The 27,624-nt window shown below is 40.1% G+C and overlaps 1 protein-coding gene across 1 annotated transcript in view; it reads right to left on the reverse strand.

Moving 5' to 3' along the window:
- LOC139721655 (A disintegrin and metalloproteinase with thrombospondin motifs 1-like) overlaps nt 1-21,498 on the reverse strand; it is a 76,394-nt gene extending 54,896 nt beyond the window's left edge. The window contains exon 1 of the mRNA XM_071632984.1: nt 21,331-21,498. Coding sequence (XP_071489085.1) covers nt 21,331-21,498 — 168 coding nt within the window. The remainder of the gene's footprint in view (nt 1-21,330) is intronic.
- Nucleotides 21,499-27,624: the final 6,126 nt, after the last annotated feature.

Consider the following 27,624-nt stretch of genomic DNA (forward strand, 5'->3'; position numbering starts at 1 on the left):
CCCCCTTCCGCTGCTACTGTGTAAGTATAAGTTTCATCAGGGAAGTGGAAACCCCCACCTCCCTGGTTTCACATGACGACAATGATCGTTCAAGTTATCTCCGCCACAGCATTACCTACGGGTGCATTTGCTTTCCACAAAGGCAGAAACTCACCTGAGCAGGGCAAACGCATACCACTTTTTAGTAGCAACCGTGAGCTTTGTTTTGGATGCAACTCTCATGGCAACTTTAATGCAAAAAAAAAAAACAACAAAAAACCTTTGAACATGATTTATACACTAGTGTGCACGGATTGTTCTTATTTGACGCACCGTCATCCATAATGATACGTACGGCATTTCTGACTCGAGGTGTAAACTGAATTATGGACTGCCCTATAGTTTACGTTAGAAGTATTTTGGCCTACTGTCGTAAGTGGGTATCTCATTGGCTTAGAGAGTAGATGGCGACCTGAATTACACGTTGGTAGAGACTCGAGTCTCGCTGGTCGGAGAGTGGTCGCGGAGACGTCTTTGCAACGTCTCCACGACGACTCCTTGAGACTACGCTTTTGTCGGGGGATTCTCAAGTTAATCGAATACGTTGCTTTTCAGGAGACATTTTCCAGTCTCCAGCTGGTCTAGGAGACGTCTCCGAGATGTCTCCTGTAGTCTGGTCGTGGGGAGGGCGTTCTGAAGTTAATCGAACATGTTTGATTTATCTTTAGGATATATTTTTTCAGTCTCCAGCTGGTCTACGAGACGTCTCCGCGACGTCTCCTTAGTCGCGACAAAATCGCTGAGCCCAATTTTGTCCACGACGTCTCTGCGACCTTGCCGTGACATATTAGTGACCTACTGGAGACATCGCGGAGCTGTCTCTGATGATTGATAATACGTCTCTGAGACGTCGTGACGATGTCTCCGCGACGCCGGGCGGCGAACATAGTTGTCACCTTGTTTGGAGACGTCTCGGACGTCGCCTTGTAATCGCCTTCTTCGTAATACCCCCATCTCACTAGACGGCGATTCCGCTACGATCATCAAAAATCGACAAAGCGTGGCGGATCGCGGGTTAATCGCTTTAAATCTTCTCCATCGAATCTTGAGCGGTTCAGAAGCGCGGAGGGTCGCCACCATAACCTTGGTCGGCGACCTCGCTACGGAAGTTTTGAACTTCCGTACTTGAACTTCCGTAGCGAGGTCGCCGTGGTTTTAGAGCGTATCACAATCGCCTCACGAGCGCATTAAAAGCGACATATTCGTAACTCTGACGGGGTAGCAACGCGTTAGGCGTAACTCAAGCGCATCGAAAGCGGCCCCCATCGCCCATGAAAATTACCACTTTTACAGTATTACGTAACAGGAAACAACCATGAACGATAGAAAGTGATGCATAGACCAGGAAGGTGGACATGAAGAAAAACGTATAAAATTCATTTTTCCTTGTACACTCGGTACGAATCTACTCTGTTTATTCTGTTTGTTTGTCATATACCATTCCAAGTCAGTGAAAGCAAATCAAATTGTAATCTTTTCAAATATATCTTCCTTAAATTGTCTCATTGTAGGATACGATTTGTAGTTTGCTCGTAAGCCGGTTCTTTACACATTTTAACCTTGAATGGATGACTTAACTAATAGTGCAATTTCACATCAGATTCTAACTGGTGTGTTCTAGAATGCTTAGATGTAAGGGTAAAACCATATTCTGCATATCCATGTTGGTTTGACATTGACATCTGCCTGAAGAAATTCAATCATGAAACCCATTTTATACCCCGATCGCTTGAGATCGTAGCATGAGCCCAGCGTAAACGTATCACTGTCGCTCCGATCGTATCACTGTTGTAGCGAGGTCTTGATAAGCGTACGAAGACAGTCGGTTCGATCGCAGAAGCAGCGCGTCTTGTTGGCCTGGAAATGCGGCAACAACGTGGCAGAGTCGTATTATTATCGTGGCGCTACCGCCTACAGCGCAGGCTGAGCGTGGAGAAACCGTAGTGTAATCGCCTCGGAGGCCAAAAATGGAGACGGACGGCAATTGTGCAACGATTTGTTAAATCGTCACAGATCGCCATGGTCGCCATAGTCGACTTCCTAGTGAGATGGGGGCCTCATAGCGCAAACCATTTCTTGATGAGTCGAGGCGACTTATCCAGTCGCGGCAATCGCTTGCGAAGCCTCCTCCAGTGAGATAGGCCCTTTGCTGAACAACTATACCAACATGAGCGAATAAATTGTGATACAACTTGCAGTCACACATTTACTGATATAAAGTAGCCTTTAAGGGAATATGTTTGTTTGCTGTTGTACACGGCGAGGGTGAATCCTCTGGCATGCCCAGTGAGCTGTAGAAAGCAGCGCTGTTTTTGTCAAGTCATTGGAAAAAAAAAAAGAATATTCATAACGACATCATTGTGCTTCAATAGAAAGGCAGGCCTACAAACCATTATTTATATAGCCATGACGTTCATGCGGTAATGTGAAAGTAAATACCATGTCAAAAAAGATGTTGCGAACCATGGCAGTGCAAACAATACAAGTCAACGGATGTTTGAAATTGGCAAAACAGTTTGACTTTGCAACTTGCGAGTCTAGGCAACCTATTGTGGTATAAACGTATTAAAGGCATAATTCATCATTTGGAGATGAAACGAGAACAAAGCTTCAGGGCTTCAAAATAGTTCTAAAATGTGAGTTAGGGATAGAAACAACCAATGTAATTTAAATCAGTATAGTTAATGTTAAGTATTGTTAAATATGCAAAATGTGAACAATAGCTATAATAAAAATGTTTCTAGACTAAACCGTTCACAGTTATGCTTTACTCCTTATGTTTTAGGCTTTATTTCAAAATTTTTACTTGGTAAGATGTTTTGTGATACAACTTACCTACAAGGTATTATGTATCAAATGTGATATTTTTAACATTCTTAAAATCCCTGCTCCCATTGGTAAACAGTACCGAGTAACTTTAGAGACTGACGATATTCAACAATTGTCATTTTAAGATTTCTGTGTAATTGGATACAATGAAATACTGTCCCACACTGAGGATAATCAATCATGAATCAAAACACAAAGTTACATACATACATTGTACCTGTATGTCAATTTTTATCAGTTTACGTTGTTGCAAGGGCGGTAAGTTGGCTTTTAAAGTCGGTAGCGCGTCTGCCTCACGATCACGTGGCCCGGGTTCGAACCCGAGTCTGGACTGAGCAATGTTGTGTGTAAGCATACCGTCCCCTCTAACAAGAGGCAAAACACTCTGTCCCTCTGATAGGACATAAAATGGAGGTCCCGTGTATGAGAGAGTCACAACTCCTGCACGTAAAAGATCCCGCTTCATTCATCCATCGCAAAGAGCAGGGTGTTTAACCCGGTGAAGTGGTCCCACCTCACATCCAACTGGACCCCATGGAAGACCAGCTTAAAGTATCTGAATATGGGCTATCCAGCCATCTTCTTAGATGGAAATGAATAAACAAACATACAAGCAATTATTACGAATATGTTCTGCTTATACATTGTATATAATTTCTCTCTTTATTTGATGGAAAATGAAAAACTAATTTGAATCTTGAATATCCAGAATCTCATACGATGTTGATTCTACATCTTCAACGCATCGATGATTTTATTTTTGTTTGTTTTTTTACTGTCACTGCAACAGCTTAGTCAAGGTAGTAGCATGTCGGACAATGGACCATGTTATCATTGTAAAATGTCTTTCTTGATATCAGGTTTTGGAAATAGAGGTAGTTTCTCTCTCTCTATTTTCTACGTAAATCAAATTGAAATTGTATTCAATTTAGCTATTCGTCCCTTTTCTTATGTTGTCTCAGTCGTACCTTAATCCACTGTTTCGAGAGAGGGACAAAAGAAATAAAAACAAAAGAAAACTAGAAAAGCACTCTGACAGCACAGACCTCCGCCAAGCAGCTACTTTCCACCGATGATCTTGCTCTTCCCAAAGGGATTTTTCTCCTCTCCACCACCGGGGAAAAGCTCTTTGAGCTCTTCCAAAGAGATCAGTGATTTCCACCCATAGGTATTCATGCTGAAAAATCGCCCGATTTCCCAATATAGAAGCCTTTGTTACGTCATAAGCCCTCTGCTGCGCGCCTCGCCTTAGCAGAAACTAGAGCACGCACTTAAGTGCGCGTTTGAAAACCTAAAAAATGTGCAGCTTGAACTCCCAAGTTCAATCCTTTTAGTAAATTCCCAAAAAAATTTGGGATCACTACCAATATTTACTCATTTGTTACTTGTGTCATTCTTAACCTTTCCTGTAAGTTTCATCCAAATCCGTGAACTGCTTTTTGAGTTTTTTGCACACGGACAAACAAACCAACAAACCAACGGTAATGGAAACATAACCTCCTCCATTTGCGGAGGTAACAACACCAGAAAAGCACTAGTAGAGCGCAGACCTGCACCAAACAGCTCATTTCCACCATTATCATACACATATGCCAAAAATCGTCCAATTTCCCAGTATAAATGCCTTTTGTTTAATACGTCGTCAGCTTCCAGCTGCGCGGCTCCTCGCCCGAGCAGAGAACGCACTTTAGAGTGCATATACAAACCTCAAATACGCCCAGCTTGAACTCCCAAGTTCATTGACTCCAGATGATCTGCGAAAAGATGAAAATAAAAATCCTTCAAAAATTCATAAAAATTCCCGGACCACTACCAAAATTAAATCTTCTGTTTCTTGTGTCATTATCGACTTTTCCTGCTAGTTTCATTTAAATCCGTTCGCAACATTTTGAATTATTTTGCAAACAGACAAGCCAACGCCGATGAGCACGTGTGACCTCCTCCTTCTGTAACGGGGTCAAGGAACTATGGACGGGGTGCGGTCGAGCGCTCTAAAGCTAACAAAACCAAAACGAACAGTACTGTACTGTGCCAGATTTGGAGCGTTCGAGTGCTCCGTCGAGAAAGCGTATGTCATGAGTTATTTTTAGAGGAGGTCACGCATTTTGTTGCGCGAGGGTCATTCACCTTGAGAGCCTAAAGGTGCGATCACTCATCGCCGGTTTAGATGGCGGTTCATGGCGGTTCTCAAACCGCCGTGAACCGTGTCCCAATGATGGCGGAAAGCACTTTGACTACGTTCTCAACACGTTTAGAACACGGTGCAAACGCGGATTGACGCGGTAGTAACACGGATCGCCCCGGAAGGTGGAGGAGTCCATACCAAGCCCATGTAGTTGGATGCAATCAGAGCCCTTTCACTTGTCCTCAATGGGTTTCAACAAGGAGCGTTTTGCTTTGTTAGGTAAACACAATTTTAAAGAAATTATGAAATGTTGTAGCCCCCTGTGTTTTACAGATTGATATAAGTGATGCAACAAGCAATTATCTTCAAGTTTCAACGTGCTTTTTCTCTTTCTCTTTTAATTTTCAAAATATCTGTATTAACTGTCTTTAAAAAGACATACATGTCAAAGCAGAATCCAACATAGTTTCCAAAGTTTCCTGTTCATTTGCAGGTTTATTTATCAGTGATGTACAAGTACTTGCTTGTTTCAACATCTCTCTTTTTTAATCAAATTTTCACATAATTATTTCGCGTATTGAATTTAAGATCTTGTTGCTCGTTTATCCATGTTTTCACAAAATTGCTCCTTCTTACCTTTCAGAGCTCCTTGTGAAATATGAGCCTATGAGAGTTCCTAAATCGTAAGGGGAATCTGTATGTGATACCCTCGATCCATTACAACAAACTACTATGGCAAACGTGGTTTATGCCGCCCCAGAACTGTAGAACAGCACCCCAAGTGATAAAACATGCAAGTTCCATCAATAAGTCTAAAATGTTTTCAAAGCCTATATGTTAAAATAGTTACATAGTGATTGTAGATAATGATTAATGCAGCATGTTGATGTTTCCGAAATTACCTTTTCCTGTTTATCTTTTTGTTCCCCCTTTAAAGCGCATAGAGACCTTGCCGAAGGTATTATGCGCTATATAAGAACGGTAATGATGATAATGTAATGATAATATCTTTAACAACAGTCAATAAAAAGACATAAATATGTACATTATGCATTATCAAAGAAGCATATACAGTATTTGTGCATAGTTTCCTCTTTACTTACAGGTTCACGTAACATAATAATGGTGTTTTTTTTTTTCAAGTTTCAACATTGCTTTTCCCTCTACTCTCTTAAGTTTCGACATATCTGTATCAACAAGTCTTGCAAAAAAGCATACATGATCACGAAAGCAGAACCCAACATATTTACATAAGTTTTCTGTGTATAACTTAGGCCTATCAGGTTCACGTTGCTGGCCATCTTAAAAGCTGTTAAGCTTTAATAAAATTATGAACTTACCTTTTAATGTAAATGATAGTATTCAACATACCTAACAACTTTTTTTAACATTACACTTTATTTGTTACTGTATATGTGTTAAAGAAATAAGGAGACTATAGCATTCAATATATTTGCCCGATCTTGCATTATGGGTTCATCTTTGCTTTTTTTTTCTCCATTTTTTATTGCTCCGCCACGAAGTGTCGCCGGAGCCATCATTCTCTTTTAAGTTCATTGTTTCTTTTCGCTTAAAAATTATGGCAGTGTTAACACGGTATTATCACGGACCTTGCGGTGCTAACACGGAGGATACCGTTCTGTACACGATGAACGGCGATGTGAACACGGTCCATTTTAAACCGCCAAGACCGCCACGAAAAATTAAACATGTTTAATTTTTCTGGCGGTTTCCCGCGGTTTCCCGCGGTTCTCGGGGTTCATGGCGGATGAGTGACGGATGACCAGGGTTTGTATACGGTGTAAACACGGTCTTTGGCGGAGCACGGCGATTTGCTGAACCGCCATGAACCGCCATCTAAACCGGCGATGTGTGATTGCACCTTAAGGTTCTCACAAATGTTCCGAACAAAGAGAATGAACTTTTTGCATTGTGATGTATGTGCATGTTACGCGCATTCTTCAGATGCCAATTTTTGGTGCGTTTTTGGTAATCTTGTAGGGCTCACACGGGTAAATAATTCCCCATAGAGACGTGTGTTAATATTAAAATTTCAAAAAATTCTGTAAAATAGCTGGGAGAAATGAGGTGTTTCATCTTCACTAACCTGGATAAGTGAGATATACCCTTTCATCCATCAAATTTCCAAGGTGGGTTCTTTGGCTCAAATTCTGTCCAAGGGTCCGCAAAGCCAGACTACGAGTTCTTGTCACTCAAAAAATTACCTATTTTCCGTACACGTACCCAATGAATTATAGTCCCCTCAAATTCCATCAGAAAAGCTTTCATCTTCCAACCAAAATGCAGTTTGTAGAGGAATTCATACTCAATATCTACAGCTATTCAGTTTTTTTTTTGCCAAACTGCATCATTGATTTTTAACTAATTTTTTCTTCATTGATTTTGGTATCTTGGGTACGAATTTGTGAACTGGTCTGGGACAGTCTATTTTATTAACAGGTGTGAGCCCTATAGTGGAGGTCATATTTCTTATTTGACTTTTTAACATCATAAATGTGTTTTTGATGATATTTGCCCCTACATCATATGAGAAACTACACATTCGAGGGTTATGAAGCTTCTCAAAGGGACACTTTTGAAAATCATGTCCTTTGGGTTAAAAAAAAAAAAATCTTGCAGTGTTGATCAGTTCTTCATAAGATGAATACATAGATGCAGGCAATTATCCTTGATTATGGGAGTGTCATCATCACCTTATTACCTACAAAGTACTTGAAAAGACTTTGTTTTGTCAAACAGACTAACTTCATGTATTTTGAGCTGTTTCAGTGGTTGCCAAAACAAAGAAATACATAAAAATAACACAGTCATTCAAAGTTGTGTGATACTGATGACTGCTTATGTACTAAGATCTAGTACCACAAGAACATAATAAGAAAACAAATTGTAGCAAGGCAGACTTGGGGGGGGGGGGGAGGGAGTAGAGGAGAGAAGTAAAGGGGGGGGGGGGGGTAGGGAGGAGAAGGGGGAGGGAGGAAGAGATCTGACACAATACAAGATCAACACAAACCAGCAGAGCTTGTATGGGATGAATACTTCCCATAGACTTGTATGCATTGCATGCATTCTCTATTATAGGGCTCACACGGGTAAATAATTCCCCATAGAGACGTGTGTCAAAATTAAAATTTCAAAAAAATCTGTAAAATAGCTAGGAGAAATGAGGTGTTTCATCTTCACTAACCTGGATAAGTGAGATATACTCTTTCATCCATCAAATTTCCAGAGTGGGTTCTTCTGCTCAAATTCTGTCCAAGGGTCCGCAAAGCCAGACTACGAGTTCTTGTCACTCAAAAAATCACCTATTTTCCGTACACGTACCCATTGAAATATAGTCCCCTCGAATTCCAGCAGAAAAGCTTTCATCTTCCAACCAAAATGAAGTTTGTTGAGGAATTCATACTCAATATCTACAGCTATTCAGTTTTTTGCCACACTACATCATTGATTTTTAATCAATTCTTTCTTCATTTATTTTGGCATCTTTGGTACGAATTTGTGAAGGCGTCTGGGACAGTCCATTTTATTTACAGGTGTGAGTCCACTTTTGGATTGGTTCAGTTCGATGCAATACACTTTGGGAGCGTTCGAGCGCTCCTTTGGTGCGGGTACGGGGATGAAGAGACGACCCTGGTACATGCCAATCAGGACGAAATTTATGATTCTCGAAAGAAGTTTTTATATATCCGTCTTATGCAAGGTTTCCCTTGTACAGGTTGCGTGAAATATGTGAATTGGGTCTGAAATTAAAAGTATTATACTTCCAGGGTGAAATACGCATGAATAACCCTCAGTCCTAAAATAGATGTATTAAGCTGACAATGACTGATGGTTATATTAGGGATAATTCTTTGAAATGTTCCTATATGGACACAGTTTTTTTGGCGACTTCTACTCTATAGTTATCTTAAGGTATAATTGGTTGTAAGGATATACATTATCCAGGTGTGTTAACATCTACTTTGTCGTCGATGTATCAAATGGTGACATGGTAAAAATTATGTCATGTGCTGTAAATGCGTTATTTATAATACAGACTGTCGACAATAATTATGGTTATGATGAGGAGAGTTTAGACTAGTGAGAGACAAACTCAGTATCATATTCATATTTAATCTCTTTGTGTGATATAAAGAATAAGTTGGTGAAGAGACAAAACATAAAAATATTTCTATGAAAGTGGAATAATGAGATATACATCCTGTAAATGGTTTTACAGAACCATGATTTGTGTTATGATTTGAATAAAGTAGTTGTGCTCATCACCACCATTCAAGCATCACGTGGATTCTTTCTTCTTCTTTCAATAGATATGCCCCCTCTTCGGGAGGGGCTTTACATTAACAAAAGACATTGGAATGTATCTTACCCTATAGACTGGGTATGACTTGCATGCTTCCCTGCGATGTCTTTTGTTGATGATATTAATACAATGCATGGAAACATGTTTTAGTCTATAGGGGCGTATCATATTAGTACTTTGCCAGTGATTGACAGATGATATCAGCGACAGAATCTATGTGTTGTTTTTTCAATCTTTTTTTCATTTGATAATTGCTTTCTTACCTTGACATGTCTGTTTGTTTTTCAACATGACGAGGGCGTGTCTTCTGACATGGCCAGTGAGCTGCAGAAAGCCGCACAATTTTTGTCAAGTCACTTGGAAAATATGTTCATAGCAACATCAGTGCAATTCAGTAGAAAGGTACAAACCATTATTTACACAGACATATCGTTCATACTACTGAGATGGAAAACAATAACAGATGTCAAACAAAGGCCCTTTCGAACCAGTGCAAACAATACCACTGAAACAGATGTTTGAAATTGGCAGAACAGTTAGGCTTCGTAACTTATTAGTCTAGGAAACCTGTCACGGTATAAACTCTTTGGGACTGACTTAACTTGGAGGTTGACGGTAATCAGCAGTCATAAAAATGTTCATTTCTGTGTAGTGGATACGACGAAAAGCTATAAGCACAAAGGTTGATTAATTATGAATCAAAATGCAATCATACATACACATACATAGGCCTACATGCGATGTTGATGCTACATCTTAAACGCAATGAATTCTTCAGCATCCTCGATTCATGGTTGAATTCTTTTATTTTCTAATATCACGGCAACAGAAGAAATTTGGAGCTCTGTGTTAACATTATTAACCATGGGACATGTTATCATCATAAATGTCTTCCTTGATATCTGATGATTCAGCGTTTGGAAATAGAGGTAGTAATTTCTCTCTTTTCTCCCTTTGTAAATTAAATTCAAATTATATTTGATTCACCTATTCGTCCCCTTTCTGATAATGTATCGTTCGTACCTTCACAGTTTCGAGAGAGGGACAAAGCGAAAAAAAAAATAAAGATAGTCATTATTTTCTCCCACATTGAATGAACAGCCACACTTACGACATGCCTAGCGTTAAAGGCCGTGTCACACCTTTCCGGGCAAGCCTTGCGTGCGACTTGCAAAGAACAATTTTGACTACCCGGAGGTCCACGTAGATGATCCGTACATGACAGTACCTAGCATGTATCTCAACCGTAGTTGCCCGGAGGTGCGCACGCATATTTCTTTACCCGCAACCGTGTTTAGGCCCTGTCACACCTTTCCGGGCAAGCTACTCGGGCTTGTTACCTGTAGGGATTTTCTAGCACACCGGACACTCCTGAGGGCGGAAAAGGATTTGAGCGAGTCAGCGCATGTGTCTTACTTGCTGGACGCATTCTAGTTAAATTATACTTGCGAGTATACTGTGTGACCTTTGTACCGGTCGCGTGGGGGCTGACAACTCAGTGAAGGAATTCCTCTGATGGAATGGCTGAAATCCCATAGAATTTCATTATCTTGGCTGCATACGGGACTGCGAAGTACCTGCGTGGGAGTTGCCTGGGAAGTGCTGCCGCTAAGGGCCTCATACTGGCGTTCTGCGTGGACCTCTACGGGCATTCCCGCGACTCACCAGGAAAATTTTTTGGTCATGCTCAAAACTTTGCTGCGGTTAAATCGGACTTGCGTGAGCACCTCCGGGCAACTACGCGCTAGATACTGTCAGGTACGGACCAACTGCGGACAGCTCCTGGGAGTAAATTTGTTTCCCCGCAAGTCAAACCGCACCCCCCCCCCCCCCCGTACGGTATGACAAGGCATGAATGAAAATTGCAAACATTCTCATTCGCCTGCTGAAAATCTTCTATACGTGCTGGAAACTACCCCCTCGCCACAAGCCCGCGTAGCTTGCCCGGAATGGTGTGACACGGCCTTAACGTGTAGGCATACATCATCGAGACGCACACACGAACACACACATACACATACATTACATGAATAATACCGAAACGACATCTTGAATTTAAAACGGAAAAGAAACGCGATATACACCGTATCTTTAACATTATTACACGGAAGTAGGAATCTGCTGCATACATCACACTACCCCCACCACGTGAAATTCCTTTCCTTTCCCTTCCCAACGAAAATTACACAAACCTCTCTAAAGGTCCTAACTCACTGAAGCGGACTTCGCAGCGACTGCCGCGATTCGTGTGTCTCTAAAGACCAAGAAATGGCTCGTGCTCTCAGCAAGCAAGCGATTCCAGGGCGACGTCCGAGACGGTCCCTTAAGTCTTGGGGACGTCGTCGAGACGTCTTAGAGACGTCTATTTAGTCATGGGGACGTCTCGGATACTAGTAAGTCGCGGACAAGATTAGTCTCCACATGTTGGCCGCTACTACAAGAAGACGTTACGGAGACGTCTTCGAGACCACCTGAATACCGGGAAAAATCTCCGAAATTTCCGAAATCTCGAGTCTCCATCAGGTCGCCACCTAGTCTCCAAGCCTATGAAATACCGACTTTAGGAGCAGAGGTGTTTTAAGCGCGATTTCATATCATTATTCAAGTTGTTCTTTCTTCTTTCATGAAATCAGATTAACAGAGAGTTAGAGGTTTTATCAAATCGGACCTGATATAAGGACGTCATTGAATTGTAATGTTTCATGTGTTCGCGATATATAAGCACATATTACATGAAATAGTCATATCATTGCCTCAAGAGCATCCCTCTGACCTACCAGTTCTCTGCCTTGCATGCAGCTCTACATGTAGAAATATGATAATCACCTGTCAGTTCTAAATTTTGAAAGTGCGGGTTTTTTTTCTCAGTTAATCTTGGTTAAGATCTCTGAAAATACATTGGTAAATTCCGTTGACCCGTCAGGAAAGGTCAGAACAACTTGAAACAATTGTTACGACCAAAATCACACTGAGAATGATCGCACAAAAGAAACAATCAACTAATGTTCAGGCGGTTTATTAACAGTGAAATTGTGGGTACAGACTGGTAATCGGTTTCACGTCAGTACAATAATGATCAATAGAAACAATTCCAAAGCGGTAATGGAATCACTTACATGCATCCGAATCTTAAATCACAGAGTTCCTATAGTTCCCTGGTAGTGTCCAGTTACGATGTTCGATGCACAGATGAATGGTCCTTGATGCACTGATGAATGATACCTCCGATGTACATATAAATCCAGAGGCGCAGGTTACAATACTCCACGGTATAAATCCAGGGTATATGTCCACGTTATAGGTCCACGGTACAGGGGCGTCACCAGCTTTTTTTCAAGGGGGGTGCGTTTTGACACTAAATGTTTACGAGATTTTTTTTGGACAGACATTTGGAAAATAGGAAGCTCTCAATCCCTAGACTTTTACTGTTTTTTGAGGGAAACCAAGCGGGGAAAGGGCAACGGCGCGCCGGTAGCTAGGATTTCATCGGGAGGGGGGGGGGGGGGTGGGGGGAGGGTGTGGAAGTGCCGGAGAGGGTTGCATCCCTTATAAATGAATTATGGAATGACGGTGTGAAACGACAAATTACTGGCAGCGATATCAGGGGAATGGCATAACGACTACATACGAGAGAGCGAGCTTGGAAATTTTGACATTTGACAGTCCAAAAAACTGCCGTTTGTAGCCATATTTTTTTGCTTTGTAAATTAAGGGGGGCGCACCGAGCGCAACTGCTGGCAATTACTGGCAGCAATATCAGGTGAATGGCATGATAATTAAATGCGAGCGAGCAAAGAGAGCGAGCTTGGAAATTTTGACATTTTACAGTCCCAAAACTGCCATTTGGAGCCATATTTTTTCGCTTTGGAAATAAAGGAGGGGTGGGGCGCAACGGGCGCAACTGCCGGTAATTACTGGCAGCAACATCAGAATGGCATAACGACTACATACGAGCGAGCGAGCGAGCGAGCTTGAAGAATTTGACATTTTACAGTCCAAAAACTGCCGTTTGTAGCCATAATTTTTTGCTTTGTAAATTAAGGGGGGTCGCACCGAGAGCAACTGCTGGCAATTACTGGCAGCAATATTAGGTGAATGGCATAATGATTAAATGCGAGCGAGCAAAGAGAGCGAGCTTGGAAATTTTGACATTTTACAGTCCCAAAACTGCCATTTGGAGCCATATTTTTTCGCTTTGGAAATAAAGGAGGGGTGGGGGTGCAACGGGCGCAACTGCCGGTAATTACTGGCAGCAACATCAGGAGAATTGCATAACAACTAAATACGAGCGAGCGAGCGAGCGAGCGAGCGAGCGAGCTAAAAAATTTTGACATTTTACAGTCCCAAAACTGCCGTTTGTAGCCGTATTTTTTTTTGCTTTGGAAATCAAGGGGCGCACCAGGCGCAACTGCTGGCAATTACTGGCAGCAACATCTGGTGAGTGGCATAACAATTAAATGCGAGCGAGCGAAGAGAGCGAGCTTGAAAATTTTGACATTTTACAGTCCCAAAACTGCCATTTGGAGGCATATTTTTTCGCATTGGAAATAAAGGAGGTGGGGGGGGGGGGGGTTCACCGGGCGCAACTGCCGGCAATTACTGGCAGCAACATCAGGAGAATTGGGTAACAATTAAATGCGAGCGAGCGAGCTTGAAAATTTGACATTTTACAGTAAAAAACAAACTGCCGTTTGTAGGTATATTTCTATATTTAAGGGGGCCCATCGGGCGCAACTGCTGGCAAATACTGGCAGTAATATCAGGAGAGCATAATGATTACATTCGAGCGAGCAGAACGAACGAGCTTGAAAATTTTACATTTTACAGTCCAAAAACCGCCGTTCTTTTCTTAGCCATATTTTTTCGCTTTGGAAATTAAGGGGGAAGGGCACCGGGTGAATTGCATAACGATTAAATGCGAGCGAGCGAAGAGAGCGAGCTTGAAAATTTTACATTTTACAGTCCAAAAACTGCCGTTCTTAGCCATATTTTTTCGCTTTGGAAATTAAGGGGGCGCACCGGGCGCAACTGCACGCAATTACTGGTATCTAGCAACATCAGAAGAATGGCATAACGATTAAATGCGAGCGAACGGAGCGAGCGAGCTTGAAAATTTTGACATTTTTACAGTCCCCAAATTGCCGTTTGTAGCTATAATTTTTCGCTTTGGAAATTAAGGGGGGGGGGGGCGCACCAGGCGCAACTGCCGGCAATTACTGGCAGCAACTTCAGGAGAATGGCATTACGACTAAATGCGAGCGAGAGGAGCGAGCGAGCTTGAAAATGTTGACATTTTACTGTCCAAAAACTGCCGTTTGAAGCTATATTATTTTTTTTTTCGCTTTGGAAATTAAAGGGGGGCGGACGCCCGGTGCGCCCGGCGCGCCCGGTGTGCCCCTCCCCCTGGATCCGCCACTGGTAGTCAAGGGTGTGGGTTTATGTTCATGACTGGGGGAGGTATGACCAGCGAGGTGGCGTCGAAGTGACCAAGCGGGGAAAGGATGTCCAAAATCTGCACTTTAGAGCATCCCCTAAACTAATTGTGCGTGTTTGTTTGTGTGTGTGTATTATATGTACATGGAAAAGTTAGGAATTAGCCCAGGTCAAGTCTTTTTATTGGCAATGCAAGACATTTTTACATAGACTAATATGTAAAGCAACACTGCAAAAGCAATGATCTAGCTTTGATACAACGAAGCGTAAGGTACAAAGGTGCTGTACATTCTATATCACATTGCGAACCATTGTAGCGACTCTTCGTTCGGATGTACTGAGTACACTGCGCACATCCTGCTTATATGCAGAATGCCAACCAGGAATCACGCTGAATCACAATCTTTTGTCGGGTCCGGGCTTTTTGAACAATGTTTCACACTATATACCTATCTAATTATGGTTAAAAGAAATCATAGAAAAATATCTTATTTCTTGATCACCCTTTCATTCAAAAGCAGTTTACTAACACTTGAATTACTATTTCGGTAAGTCTTTTTTTTTTTTACCAGCGGATTATGAGGGGGCGCACCCCCCCCCCCCCCGTAGTTACGCCACTGCTTTTGGGTGAAATAATTGGACAGATTTCTTGAATTCTAACAAAAAAGCAAGACAATCTTTTCATCGCGGGAATTATGATCATGTGGGGTGGGGCAAATGGTGCGCTTGCCTTCCAATATTTTTATGGGGGCAACATTTTTGTTTTATTTCAAAAGCAAGAAAATTTCTCATTTCGGGAATTATTAATTATGGGGGGGGGGGGCAAAATTAAAATATGCTTGCCCCTCCAATATTTTATGGGGGTAACTTTTTGTTTTTCGGTCCAAAAAAAAAAAGATAAGAAAATCTTCTCGTCTCTGGAATTATGGAGGGGGGGGGGGGTATAAGTGCTCGGTATCGTAGGGATGTACCGTACGGTCGATAAATAGTAAACACTGTAGAATACTAATAGATATGTATAAACTCAGTGCTGCCAGAACCAGGGGTGCGAATTGATTTGTGTGTGTGTGTGTGTGTGTGTGTGTGTGTGTGTCCCTGGTGCAAAATATGAAACAAAAAATAGAAAAGAGTAATTATTTAGCGTCCGGCATTGAGGTCGCTCGCAGACTGATTTTTTATTTTTTTTTTAAGGATCTGAAGTGGGGTGCGTTCGCACCCAACGCACCCCCCCTGGTGACGCCCATGCGGTATAATGTTCACAGCAAAATGTGCAGAATCCAACGTTATGACGACCGCGTCCAGTCGATGCGTTGAATGATAATTCACTTGATAATATCCAGCTAGGAGTCCAGCCCGTCACAGCTTTGTCGTAGCAATGTCCATTGACACAAAACTGGAGTCTATCTCCATTGAGGGCACATTAATTCTCTGCAGGCAAAATGTCTCCCAGGCCTTATCTCCACAAACATAACAGGTCAGCAGGTAACACAGGACTGACTATAACAAGTCGCTTCAGAGCCAGAAGTGACGTAACTCTCAGAGCAGAGATGTTGGGTACTCTGCCTACTGCAGAATTTCTCTGGCTTATATACTGTCCATTCACCCCCTTCTAGCACATTCTGTAACTCTCTCCAACCTGGGGCCACATACCTGAACATACTAGCAAATCCTAGTTCCAGGAAACCTGGATGACTCACTGCATAACATCATTGCTAAAATTAACTACTGATCACATTGGGCTACAGGGACAGTGCCTCCCTCAGCCAAACATGTAAGCACTTCCTAGAACATTCTGGAATGGGTGAAATCATTCTAGATTGAGTGAGCTATAATGTATTTCCTGTTACATACATGTGCTGTATAGCTACATTGTATACCACCTAGAAAATTCTCCACTGATCTGGTCAGCCTGTATGTACTATATCTTTACCACATAGAATGTTCTCCATTAATCTGGTCAACCTGTGTACATACACATTAAAACAACCATGTACATCATACATGTACATAACTACTAGTGTGTACATTTGTGACACAATTAAGACAAGCAACAAATTAAAGAGACTATGTAATACAAATGCTTATTAACTTGTGTCGATTCATAATACATCAATCGAAGCTTGCACAGCCAAAAGAACATAAATGTGTCATGCATTTTATAATGATTTTCTACTTTTTTTTCTAGTATTGTATCCAATATTTCTACTTTTTTATTACTTGGATACGCCCACAAAAATCTTCCAAACCAAAATTTTGTCAGTCATCACCCTAGAATGGGTATGACTTGCATGTTTCCTTGTAATGTATTTTGTTGCTAACATTCATTTGTATTAGTAAAAGGCGTGAAAACATGCAAGTTATCATTAGTCTTGGGGGAAGGTGCATTCCAATGTCTTTTGTTAATCATATTAGTACTTTACCAAAGATTGACAAATTATATCGCTGAGAGAACCTTGGTTTGAAAGTTGTTTCGTGTGGGGTTTTTTATCTGAGCATATCCAAGTAATCTGAAATAGAAACAGTAGAAAAATGATATAGAATGTAGAAACAAACAACAACCCACATAAATTTCATTATTAAATGACTGCGCTTCGATAGAAATTGAAAGCATTTTTTTTTCGCGGCATGCTTCTGCGGTATAGATTGAACATTCCCACTGGTGGCAGATCACACACAGCAAAACTTTGAAAAGCCTGTTGAAAAGGAAGCTGACTTATTTGCAAGTGACAAATTGCCCTTCATCGACCAAATTAAGCACCGGTTATTCAGTGTTTTTAAAGTAGCCATAATGAATATTCATGGGTATACATACTCTGGTTGGACTGGAACCAATTATTTCCCGATTACTAGACAGGCGTCGTATGAACTAGACTACTACCGGACTTTCCCCCGAGAGCCAGTGCTGGTTCTTATCCCTAATAGTAGGAGTATTTCGTATTTATTCACAGTAATGGATTCTTGTGTCTAGTTGTTATTGTGAATGAAGTTCAATCTGTCAATTAGTGTTGTAATAAAAAAATCAACCTGACGTAACAATTTATAAATTTGACTCATACATTTTCATTTGTTCGAAATTCATCTTTTTTAACATAACACAGAAGACATAAAGGCCCGTATCCAATTGTCACATGGCTTATTTCTTTATGAAATCAGTCATTTCGTCGACGGAATGATCATTTAATAATAATAATAATAATACATACAATTTCTATAGCGCCGTTCTCCACTTTGATTAAATGCTCAAGGCGCTTTACAATTGTACATCAAAGCAAACAGACTGAAGATACAAGTACATCACCGTAATAGAAGAAGATGAAGAAGCAGAAAAAAAAGACATGAAAGTCTGTCTTCAAAAGACACTGGTCTTCAAAATGCACTGCTAAACAAATAGGATTTTAAATTACTCCTGAAAGATGTTATAGAGCTTGAGTCTTTCAGCTCACGAGGAAGTGAATTCCACAGTGTTGGTCCAGCGTGAGCGAAAGCTCGTTCCCCCCAAGATTTCCTAGAAAACGGAATATGTAAGAGACCTGAAGTTGAGGATCGAAGAGTTCGTGAAGGTTGGTATTGACGAAACAAACAAACATTGTAATCAGGAGCTGTTCCCTCAATAACGTGATAAATCAAAAGAAGTATCGAAGAAGTTTCGTAACGAAATGACAACATTTTGTTAAAGAAATGAAGATTTCTTCAACGAAATGGTTATTTCGTCGACGAAATGACTGATTTCGTATAACGAAATAGGCCATGCGACACTTGGCGCTCCATACAAATTGTCCATGGTTTAAATCATGGTTTCAATTGTATCACCGTCGTGAATTTGGGCCATTGAGTGTATTACGAGGTACTTTTAAAAGCTAGGACCAGGAAGTCTATGGGAGTCAAGGGGAGCCCAACTCAAGGGTCTTTCAATAACGTGGTGGCAAGTACAGACTTTTCTCTCTAGTGCATTGGGCTTGACAGAAAATACACGCCTGCCTTTATCAGATACGATTACATACGTAAATATTGTCTATTTCTCACTAAACAGAATATCTACAAGAGAGGCTTTTGACCTTTTCTTTTTTTCAGTCATTCTCACAATTAAAGTTTGAAAAAGTTCATGCCGATTTATAACGTTGACCTACATCACATCACCTTCTCAATTCAATAATACTGTTTGTGATTTCTGGCAGTACTTTTGGAGATGTCACGATAATGTTTGCTGTTCCGGTTGTCTGCAGTTGACTTGCTCTGGATGATGCGACGCCTTCGAATGAAACATGCCATTGATGTTCTTGGTTCACAGACAAATATACACCCAAAATGGTCTCGTGTCTCTTGTTTCATGCGAACATGCAACATTGCGCTGTTATGTACGGCTGTTGTGGTGTACAATGAGTTTCAGCATTCAAGTTGCTCAGTGTTGACGAATAATAAGGTATGGAGGCGGTGACTACTTAATCGTGTAAGCTCGCATGCAGTTTCCTGATAAAAACACACTAAAAAAACAACAATACCAATAACAACGAAGCCCTATCATTTTCTTTTCCGAAGCTCATTCCACCCTGTGAGTAATCAAACTTTTATCGTATCTTATTAAACGACAGGAAACGAACACACACACACACTGACGAGCTAGAAGTTGGATTCTGTACCCATAAAACTGAAAGGAACAATGCATCCAATTGGGCTATTTTGCTCCACTAGCCCCATTCACACGCATACACTCACACACACGTTGATATTCACTCTTTTAAAAATTTTGTTCAATATCAGCATCATTTTCACAATGAAACAAGTATCCCCCCCAAAAAATTAAGCCACTGTATTATTTTCACTTGTGTTGTTGAATCACCTATCTTTTTTTTAATTCTTACACACACACACACACACACACACACACATGCACCCCCCTCAAGTTCCGCCGCCCCTGAGTGATTATGACTTTCACGTAACGACTAATGATCGTTCAAGTTATCTTCACTATTGTATTGCCTGCGGTTGCACTTCTTTTAAGCAGCAACCTTCATCTTTGTTTGGATACCACTCTCATGGTAATTCTAATGCAAACATGAATCTTTGAACATGGTTTATGCACCATTGTTCACAAATTGTTCTTGAGTGACGCACTTTAAACCGTCATCCATAACAATATGGCACGTCTGACACATGTCAAGGTGTAAATAGGTTAGACTACCCTTTCCTTTAAATTGGAGAGATTTAGTAAGTGGGTATGTCATTAGCTTGGAGATTAGGTGGCGACCTAGTGACTGAGTTGAGTTTAGCTGAGTTGAGTTTATTTCACCATGCTTTGGCAAAAGCAAGCAAGTGACATCGAGTCCAAATGCTACAAATGAAGAAAATTTGTTTTTGGGTAGGCCCTTCAACATGGAATTTGTGATGAGAAATAATGTCGGTATTCGTGCAAGTCACATGGTGATGCATTTATGACAATTCGAAGAATTTTGATATTCCCATAGAAACTCATTATTATGTAACTTGCTTCCTTTTGCCAAAGTACTATAGCTTTGTAGCAAACATGAAAAATCTGGCAAAAGGAAGCATGTGACAATCAAATCATGAGTATGTTACTCGCTTCCTTTTGCCAAAGTATTATAGATTTGTAGCAAACATAGAAAATTGGCAAAAGGAAACAAGTGACAATCATATCATAAGGATGACATTTGCTTTCTTTTGCCGAAGTATTTTAGATTGTGTCCAAATATAAATAATTCGGCAAAAGGAAGCAAGTGACAACCATATCATGAGGTTGTAACCTGCTTCCTTTTGCCAAAGTATTTCAGATTTTTAGCAACATGAACAATCTGGCAAAAGGAAGCAAGTGACAATCATAAATATGAAAATGTTACTCGCTTCCTTTTTCCTTTTGTTGAAGTCTCCAACTTTCTCGACATGTCTGAAGCTTTTTTTTTCTCATTCGATGTCATGGCAACATGAATAGCTGAATTCGGAGCTCTATAATGGCAATTTAGCCATGGAACCTGTTACTGTTGTAACTGTCCTTCTCGGTTTCAGGGTTTGGAAATAAAGGTATAGTTTCTCACCCCCTCCCCTATCTCTCTGTCTCTCTCTTTCCCGGTGAAAAAGAAATCAATTACATTTTGATTAATCTATTCATCCCTTTTGTAATGATGTATCATTCGTACTTTGCAGTTTTGCGTGTCGAAGATCCTAAAGAGAGGGACAAAGATAAAGAGAGAAAAAAAGATTATTAAAGATAGCGGTTATTTTCTTTCACACTGAACAGCCACACTAAAAAACAACACAAAATGCTGTTAAACAACTCGTAATCCTACGTCATTGAGTCACGCCCACAAACGCACACGGAGACTATTATACGAGAGCGAACATCTTGAATCTTAAACAAAGAAGAGACACGATACATCGTGTCTTTTACATTTTCATGGAAATGTGAATCTTCTGCATAAACTGTGTACAACACGATCCCCCACTAAGTGTTACGAAATTCTTTTCCTAGTGAGACTCACACCATGGCCCTACCATGCTCACACGAATCTCCATTTATAAAGGGCCTATCTCACTGGAGGAGACTTAAGCCTAATGCCCACTGTGCGACCTGAGCCTGCGAGCTGGCGCGAGCTGGAGCGATCTCCTGCGAACTGCGTTGACGTCGCGTCGCACAGTGGGCGACCGAAGGTCGCACCAGATCGCAGCAGCTCGCCGCCACAAAGGTAAGGTTGCGTGAGCTCGCAAGTTTTCGGACATGTTCGCAATCAGGTCGCATAGTGAGCGTCCCCAGCTCGACCTAGATCGCAAGCATTTAGGCATACGTGAATGTCCTTCCAAAAGGGTAGAAAACTCAGAGAATTCGTGGGAAAGTTGATTTTTAAAGACAGTTTCACTAATTTCTGCAGAACAATTCTCTTACAGTTGTTATTCATATGTATATGAGTTAATGATTTCATAACCTCTCAATAATCATTGCTGGTGAACGAAAGTTATTTCAAAACACTCAATGTTTCTATTATCAAAGTGTAAAATATGATGTTATTTCTGGTTAAATAACTTTGATAATGTTCAGTTAGACATACTATCAGAACTTGGGACCCAGGCGACATTGAGCTTGAGTAATAAACGGGAATCTGGAAAATGAATATCTATGTACAATCTATGTGGCACGTTGTAAAAAGAAATGCAATCTTGCATGTTCAAAGACTGTTTCCAGAAAAATTAACGAAACTTCAAAATGTCATGATCTCTTTCTTTTCATCCAATTTTGATCAAATTTTCATTGTTTTGCAAGAAAATTATTCCTTCCTTTCAGACTAACACTCAGCTGCACAGTAATTCCACTTCAAAAAATGTGAAAAATGTGAAGAAGCCACATAATATAATTTTAATCTAAGGTGACACTGTCTGTTCCATTAAAAGCCCTATTCAGGCTAGATCCTGTGCGAGAAGAGCTAATCGTGCAGTGAGACAGGGACCAATGAAAGTGCACGCATGAGTAGAAATGGATCAAAAGGAATTTACTAGGGAGCTCGCAGTGAACTCGCAAAGAGGTCGCGCAGATGGGCATTGAAGAGGTCGCGTCCGCAATGAGATCGCGCTAGCTCACGGCGATCTGGTGAGCTGGCGAGCTGGTGCGAGCTCAAGGTCACTTTCAACGCACATCAACTCACACCAGCTCACAGACTCAGGTCGCACAGTTAAAGTAGGCTTTCGGCCTCGACTGCCGCCACTCGTCATGCTCGTGCGACTCTGAAGACCAAGAAATGGCTTGCCCTCTCACCAAGAAGGTAATTCCAAGACGACTTAAGAGATAGGTCTCTCCAAGGTCTATGGGTCTCTGCAAAAAAAGAAGAAAAAACTCTTTCCTGATTCTTCCATTTTGGATCACTCAGGTTCCTCTTGTTTTCTTCAAAAACTCAATGAAGGTTAACGGCTACAATAAACTTTGATCTTGTTTCATCTTTTTTTTTATTTATTCTTTTAGATGTGATTTCATCTGGAAACGCCCAAGACGCAATGTTACGTCCATAAGAAGTTATCGCGTTTATGTTTGGCACGGATGAATTCATGTCTGACAGGCAGTGGGCGAGAATAATGACAACAAAACCGAAGGACTGCACAAAAATCACGAAGGCAGACATTTTTTTTTTTTTTTTTTGGGGGGGGGGGGGTCAATAGTCATAGGACTGAATAGCATCTATCGATAGTGTGCGCAGTAGTTACTCTTGTAAGATCATTTTCAAGGTTACATACTTAATTAACGTATCCCACTCATACTGCAGTGGGATAAGGCAGTCAGATACAACTGAATGATTACTACTGATAACACCCCCAAAGAGCTAGTCGCTACCGACTTTGTTCCTGGAAGTGAGGAGAGTGCTGCAAGGCTGCCGAGTTTCACATGAATTCAAGTAATCCTTGGTTTCAAAAACTGAACACAAAGGGAGGACTTCGGGATTTTTAGGCAATCTGATTGAGAGCGTTTGGAAGTCTCTCCAAATGTGATGGCGCAACGACTACCTCTGTTAATCATCTTTCTGGCAGTCGTCCGGTTGTGCCACTCACTTTCAGATGTAAGTACAATCGTATCAGTATCTTCTCGGATTTTTTTTTCTTAAAATAAATGGAGCTACGATCTTCCCACCCAATCAGTATTAAGTATTAAGGAGATCAATCTTAAAGTATGATAAATAGGCACGGATAAAACTGACTATGTTATAGTGATGTGAGCTACTCTAGTTACACAATTGCCTCAAGTGACATTGATAGAATACAAAATTCTTCTAGAAAGAATAATTCCTTGAAGCGACATTCTAGTGGGCAACGATTATCTATTTATCATATTTTAATTTCTTGTTTTATTTTACTTCTTATGAATTTTGTTTTAAATCAACAATAACTAGATGTTCACGTCAGTCGTGGACTGTGTTAAATTTGTGTTCTTGGTGTGGCTTCTAACTGGGTGATAAGTTTTGCACGTGACGATAAACATTGACGTGCACAGAATATACATTTAAAGAAAGCCTTCTGCTAACATTGCATCTCATAACTGAATAAAAAAGCATCTGTAATCATCAATAGTTATTAGAAGACTTCCTTCTTTATCATCAATTCGCATGGTGTTTTCAAATTTGCGGTTCAGTGCTGTTTTTTTTTTAAAGAGATAAAGCAACTCATGAAAAAGCGTTTTATTTGACATAAGGAAGACAGAATGATTGAGAAATTTAAAAATGCTGCAGGCAAAGCTATTGGGACAACAGAAGAATGTGTTTGTACCCCGAAAGACTGTCTTTACGTCTTCTCTTATTCTCAATCAAAAGGCCATAATCAGTAAGCTAGACTCCAAGATGTTAACTTGAAGATAAACTAATTGCCTCCTGAGCCTTTTATCTAACTACAAACAAATTTGCATTACAGTTTTCATCCCTTTTTGGATAGGATCAATCGGCAATTGTTGTAGACAGTCTAGGCGCAAGTGACATTTAAGAGGGAGGTGGTATAAGATCTGAACAAAAGGGAGTGACAGCTCAGCTCGGGCGCAAAGAAATCTAAGTAAGGAACGGCGTTGCAGCAGAAACGGGGGAAATTTGAACGAATTTTATGATCCCTATAAGGATTTCGAAAATGAGAAAGATATTCCTGCATATATTAGTACTTTGTACACTTATCATACTCTTATGCGGAAATCGTTGAACATGTGAGTTTCACAGAATTAGCATACCGCCAAAATTAATCTTCTTTTATTCATGCTGTTTTGTTAAAACTTCCTGCTCCCGTTAGCTTAGTCTTTGTCCCTCCCCCAAAACTGACGTTTTCTACGCTCTACAGATGATATTCATGCTATTCATGATGCTCATGGGCATTGGGGTAGGTGCACTTAATGTTTTGTCGCAGCTTTTGGCCCTTACCACGCTCTTAGTATAAATCACACAGGATGTTCCTCCTCTTGCTCAATGATCTACACTGAGTGCTCGCCATCATGCTGTAAACGTCTAATGACAGCAAAAATGTCGGTTGAACGGTTACGACCAGAAAATAAGCAACATTTGAGACATGTTAACGGCTCGTGTTCACTGGGTGTGGAATAATGTCAGGGGCTTTGAATTTGGCTACTGGGATATATCCATACCAGAAAGAGAAGGGTCAATTTCACGTGGTCACAAATACAAATTGTGTTGATGCACTTAGTGCTATTATTATAGGCATTTAAAAGTGCACGCTTGGCATACATGTGAAAGAAATAAAAAATCTTTGCGGAGCTTGCATTTGGCATTTCAGCAAAATTAAACCTTCTATAAAAAAAAAAAAACAGAAGGAATAACTGACGTTGAACACAGTGTGCATAGATCAAAACTTACTATATATATCAAACAAGGTAAACGCAACTGTCTCAACCTTTGAGAACAGAAGCAAGAATACCATTAACACGAGAACGGAATTAAAAATTTCTTTAACCGATTCCAATAGAGACAATTTGTGGCCACCACTCACCCCTAAACATGTGAACAGAATGACGAGCGGAGGTGGCATTTTCTTTTTTCCTCCTGTCAACCCTTTTCTATTGTAAACAAGGAATAATAAAGTATCATTATGATACAGATTCTGATCACAAATTAGTGTTACAATGTACCCAATTTTATTACTTTCTGTACACTGTACCCAATGTTTTTACTTTTTACTTGGTAGCCCATTCCTTGGGCTGCCAAGTAAAAAAAAGAAAGAACACACAAACAAACAACAAATAAATGATAAATTATTTTAAGATCAAAATAAACATAAAAGCACTTTTTTGTCTAAAAGTTGTCAATTTCATAATTGAAAATGCAAAATTTAACGGGGCGAAAATTATAATACACTAACAATATACTTTACTATATCTATACACTAATATTTACTTATGAGTAAATTTAATGTATACAAAGATGGTAGCCTCGCGTCCTCGAGTGTGCCCCGTGGAACATAACTTTAGTAAACCCTACATTTTTCCTTTTCTTCTATGCTTTCTAGTAAATTATAATATAGGTTTTCCTGGCCAATTTCGCACTTTTGTCAGTCCATTTGATAAAAGGTTCATTCAATTTAGCGAAAATCCTCGTCACTGCACATTCTGTCATTCAAAATTGCAACTTGTTCGTTCAATTGTAAGCATTTCGATCAATGAAATTCGCACTTGTGCCTTTCGAATTCGTAAAACGGCATTCAAATTGGCACGTACTCTTCAGTCATTCAAATTCGCCAGCACTGCGGAAAATGGTATTTCAGTCATTCAATTTCGCGTATGGGCAGTCAAATTCCAAACATGTTCATTCAAATTGGCTAAATGTTATTTCTATTTTGAAAAGGTGAGAACCGTGATTTATGCGTATTTAAATGTGAATTTTTGTTTCATCCACACACTGTTAAGTATATAGTAAAGGTATTTTTGACCCTAAATAACTCAAGTTGGTTGTTCTGTAACGCCCCTCTTCTTTCATACATGTTATCAGAACTATACATGTACCAGTACCATATATTCACTTCACTTTCTTATGTCCAGTCATGGCAGCAAAAGTTAGATACAGGCGTATCTCTCAAGAAGGCAGGGAAAAAATCATAGAAGCATTCGAGGGTAATAACCTTGACAAATTGATGGCTAGAGCGGATCCAAGAATTTTATTCCTAATGATGATTAACGCAATATAGCACCCATCAAATGAAAATAATGAAACATGCAGATGAAAGAAAATAGGCGAAAATTATGCTCAAAACATTCCTGCAACAGAGGCTCATTTTACTGAATTTTTAGGTGAGCGTAATTCTGATTCCATATTTTTCATACAACTAACAGATTTGAAATTATTGATATAGTTTCCTCTTTGAAAATAAACGATGTTCTGGTCATGATGAGATAGATAATTTCATACTTGAGGGTGTTATTTTCTCGATTGCTGATCCACTTGCTCATATATTCAATTTGTCAATTTTTATTGGTGTGTTCCCTGATAATATGAATTTGGCTAAAGTAATCCCAATATTTAAGACAGGTGATAAGTTTGAAGTCAGCAATTATCGTCCAATTTCATTATTATCGTCATTGTCTAAGGTCTTAGAAAAACGTATTTACAAGAGAATGATCAATTTTTTGAAGGTACATGACGTTTTTACGAATTCTCAGTTTGGTTTTCGTGAGAAACATAGTACTACGCATGCTCTTTTGTATTTTGTTGATAGAGTTGTTCACGCAATCGATAACCATTCTCATTTAGTTAGTATAGGTTTTCCCGGCCAATTTCGCACTTTTGTCAGTCCATTTGATAAAAGGTTTATTCAATTTAGCGAAAATCCTCGTCACTGCACATTCTGTCATTCAAAATTGCAAGTTGGTCGTTCAATTTAGCATTTCGTTAAACGAGCATTCAAATTGGCACGTGCTCTTCAGTCATTCAAATTCGCCAACACTTGTGAAAGGGGTATTTCAGTCATTCAATTTCGCGTATGGGCAGTCAAATTCCTAACATGTTCATTCAAATTAACGCCATGTTATTTCTTTTTTGAAAAGGTGATAACATTTAAACGCGTTTTTCTATGTGATTTTTGTTTCATCCACGCACTGTTAAAGGGACTGTACAGTACTGGTTGAGGTAGGGATTCATGTTTTGAACATTCCTAAGTGAGGTAATGAAAAGCCTCTTATGAAAATATGAAAGAGCATGTAACTTTAAGACGGATTCAACGTTTATTTGATGAAAATTGGTTTTCAAATGGCTGAGATATCCAAAAAAATGCTAATAATAAAAGGCGACATGCCACAACTTTATTAGGACCTCTTTGTTTCGCCCTGTTTTTGGATAGTAGTATCTCAGCCATTTCAAAACCGATTTTCATTGAATAAACTTTTGATACCCCTTAGAATTGCATT

This window comes from Diadema antillarum, unplaced genomic scaffold (genome assembly GCF_040938485.1).
Source record: "Diadema antillarum isolate AM-2024a unplaced genomic scaffold, OU_Dant_1.0 scf00000146, whole genome shotgun sequence".
Taxonomy (NCBI): domain Eukaryota; kingdom Metazoa; phylum Echinodermata; class Echinoidea; order Diadematoida; family Diadematidae; genus Diadema; species Diadema antillarum.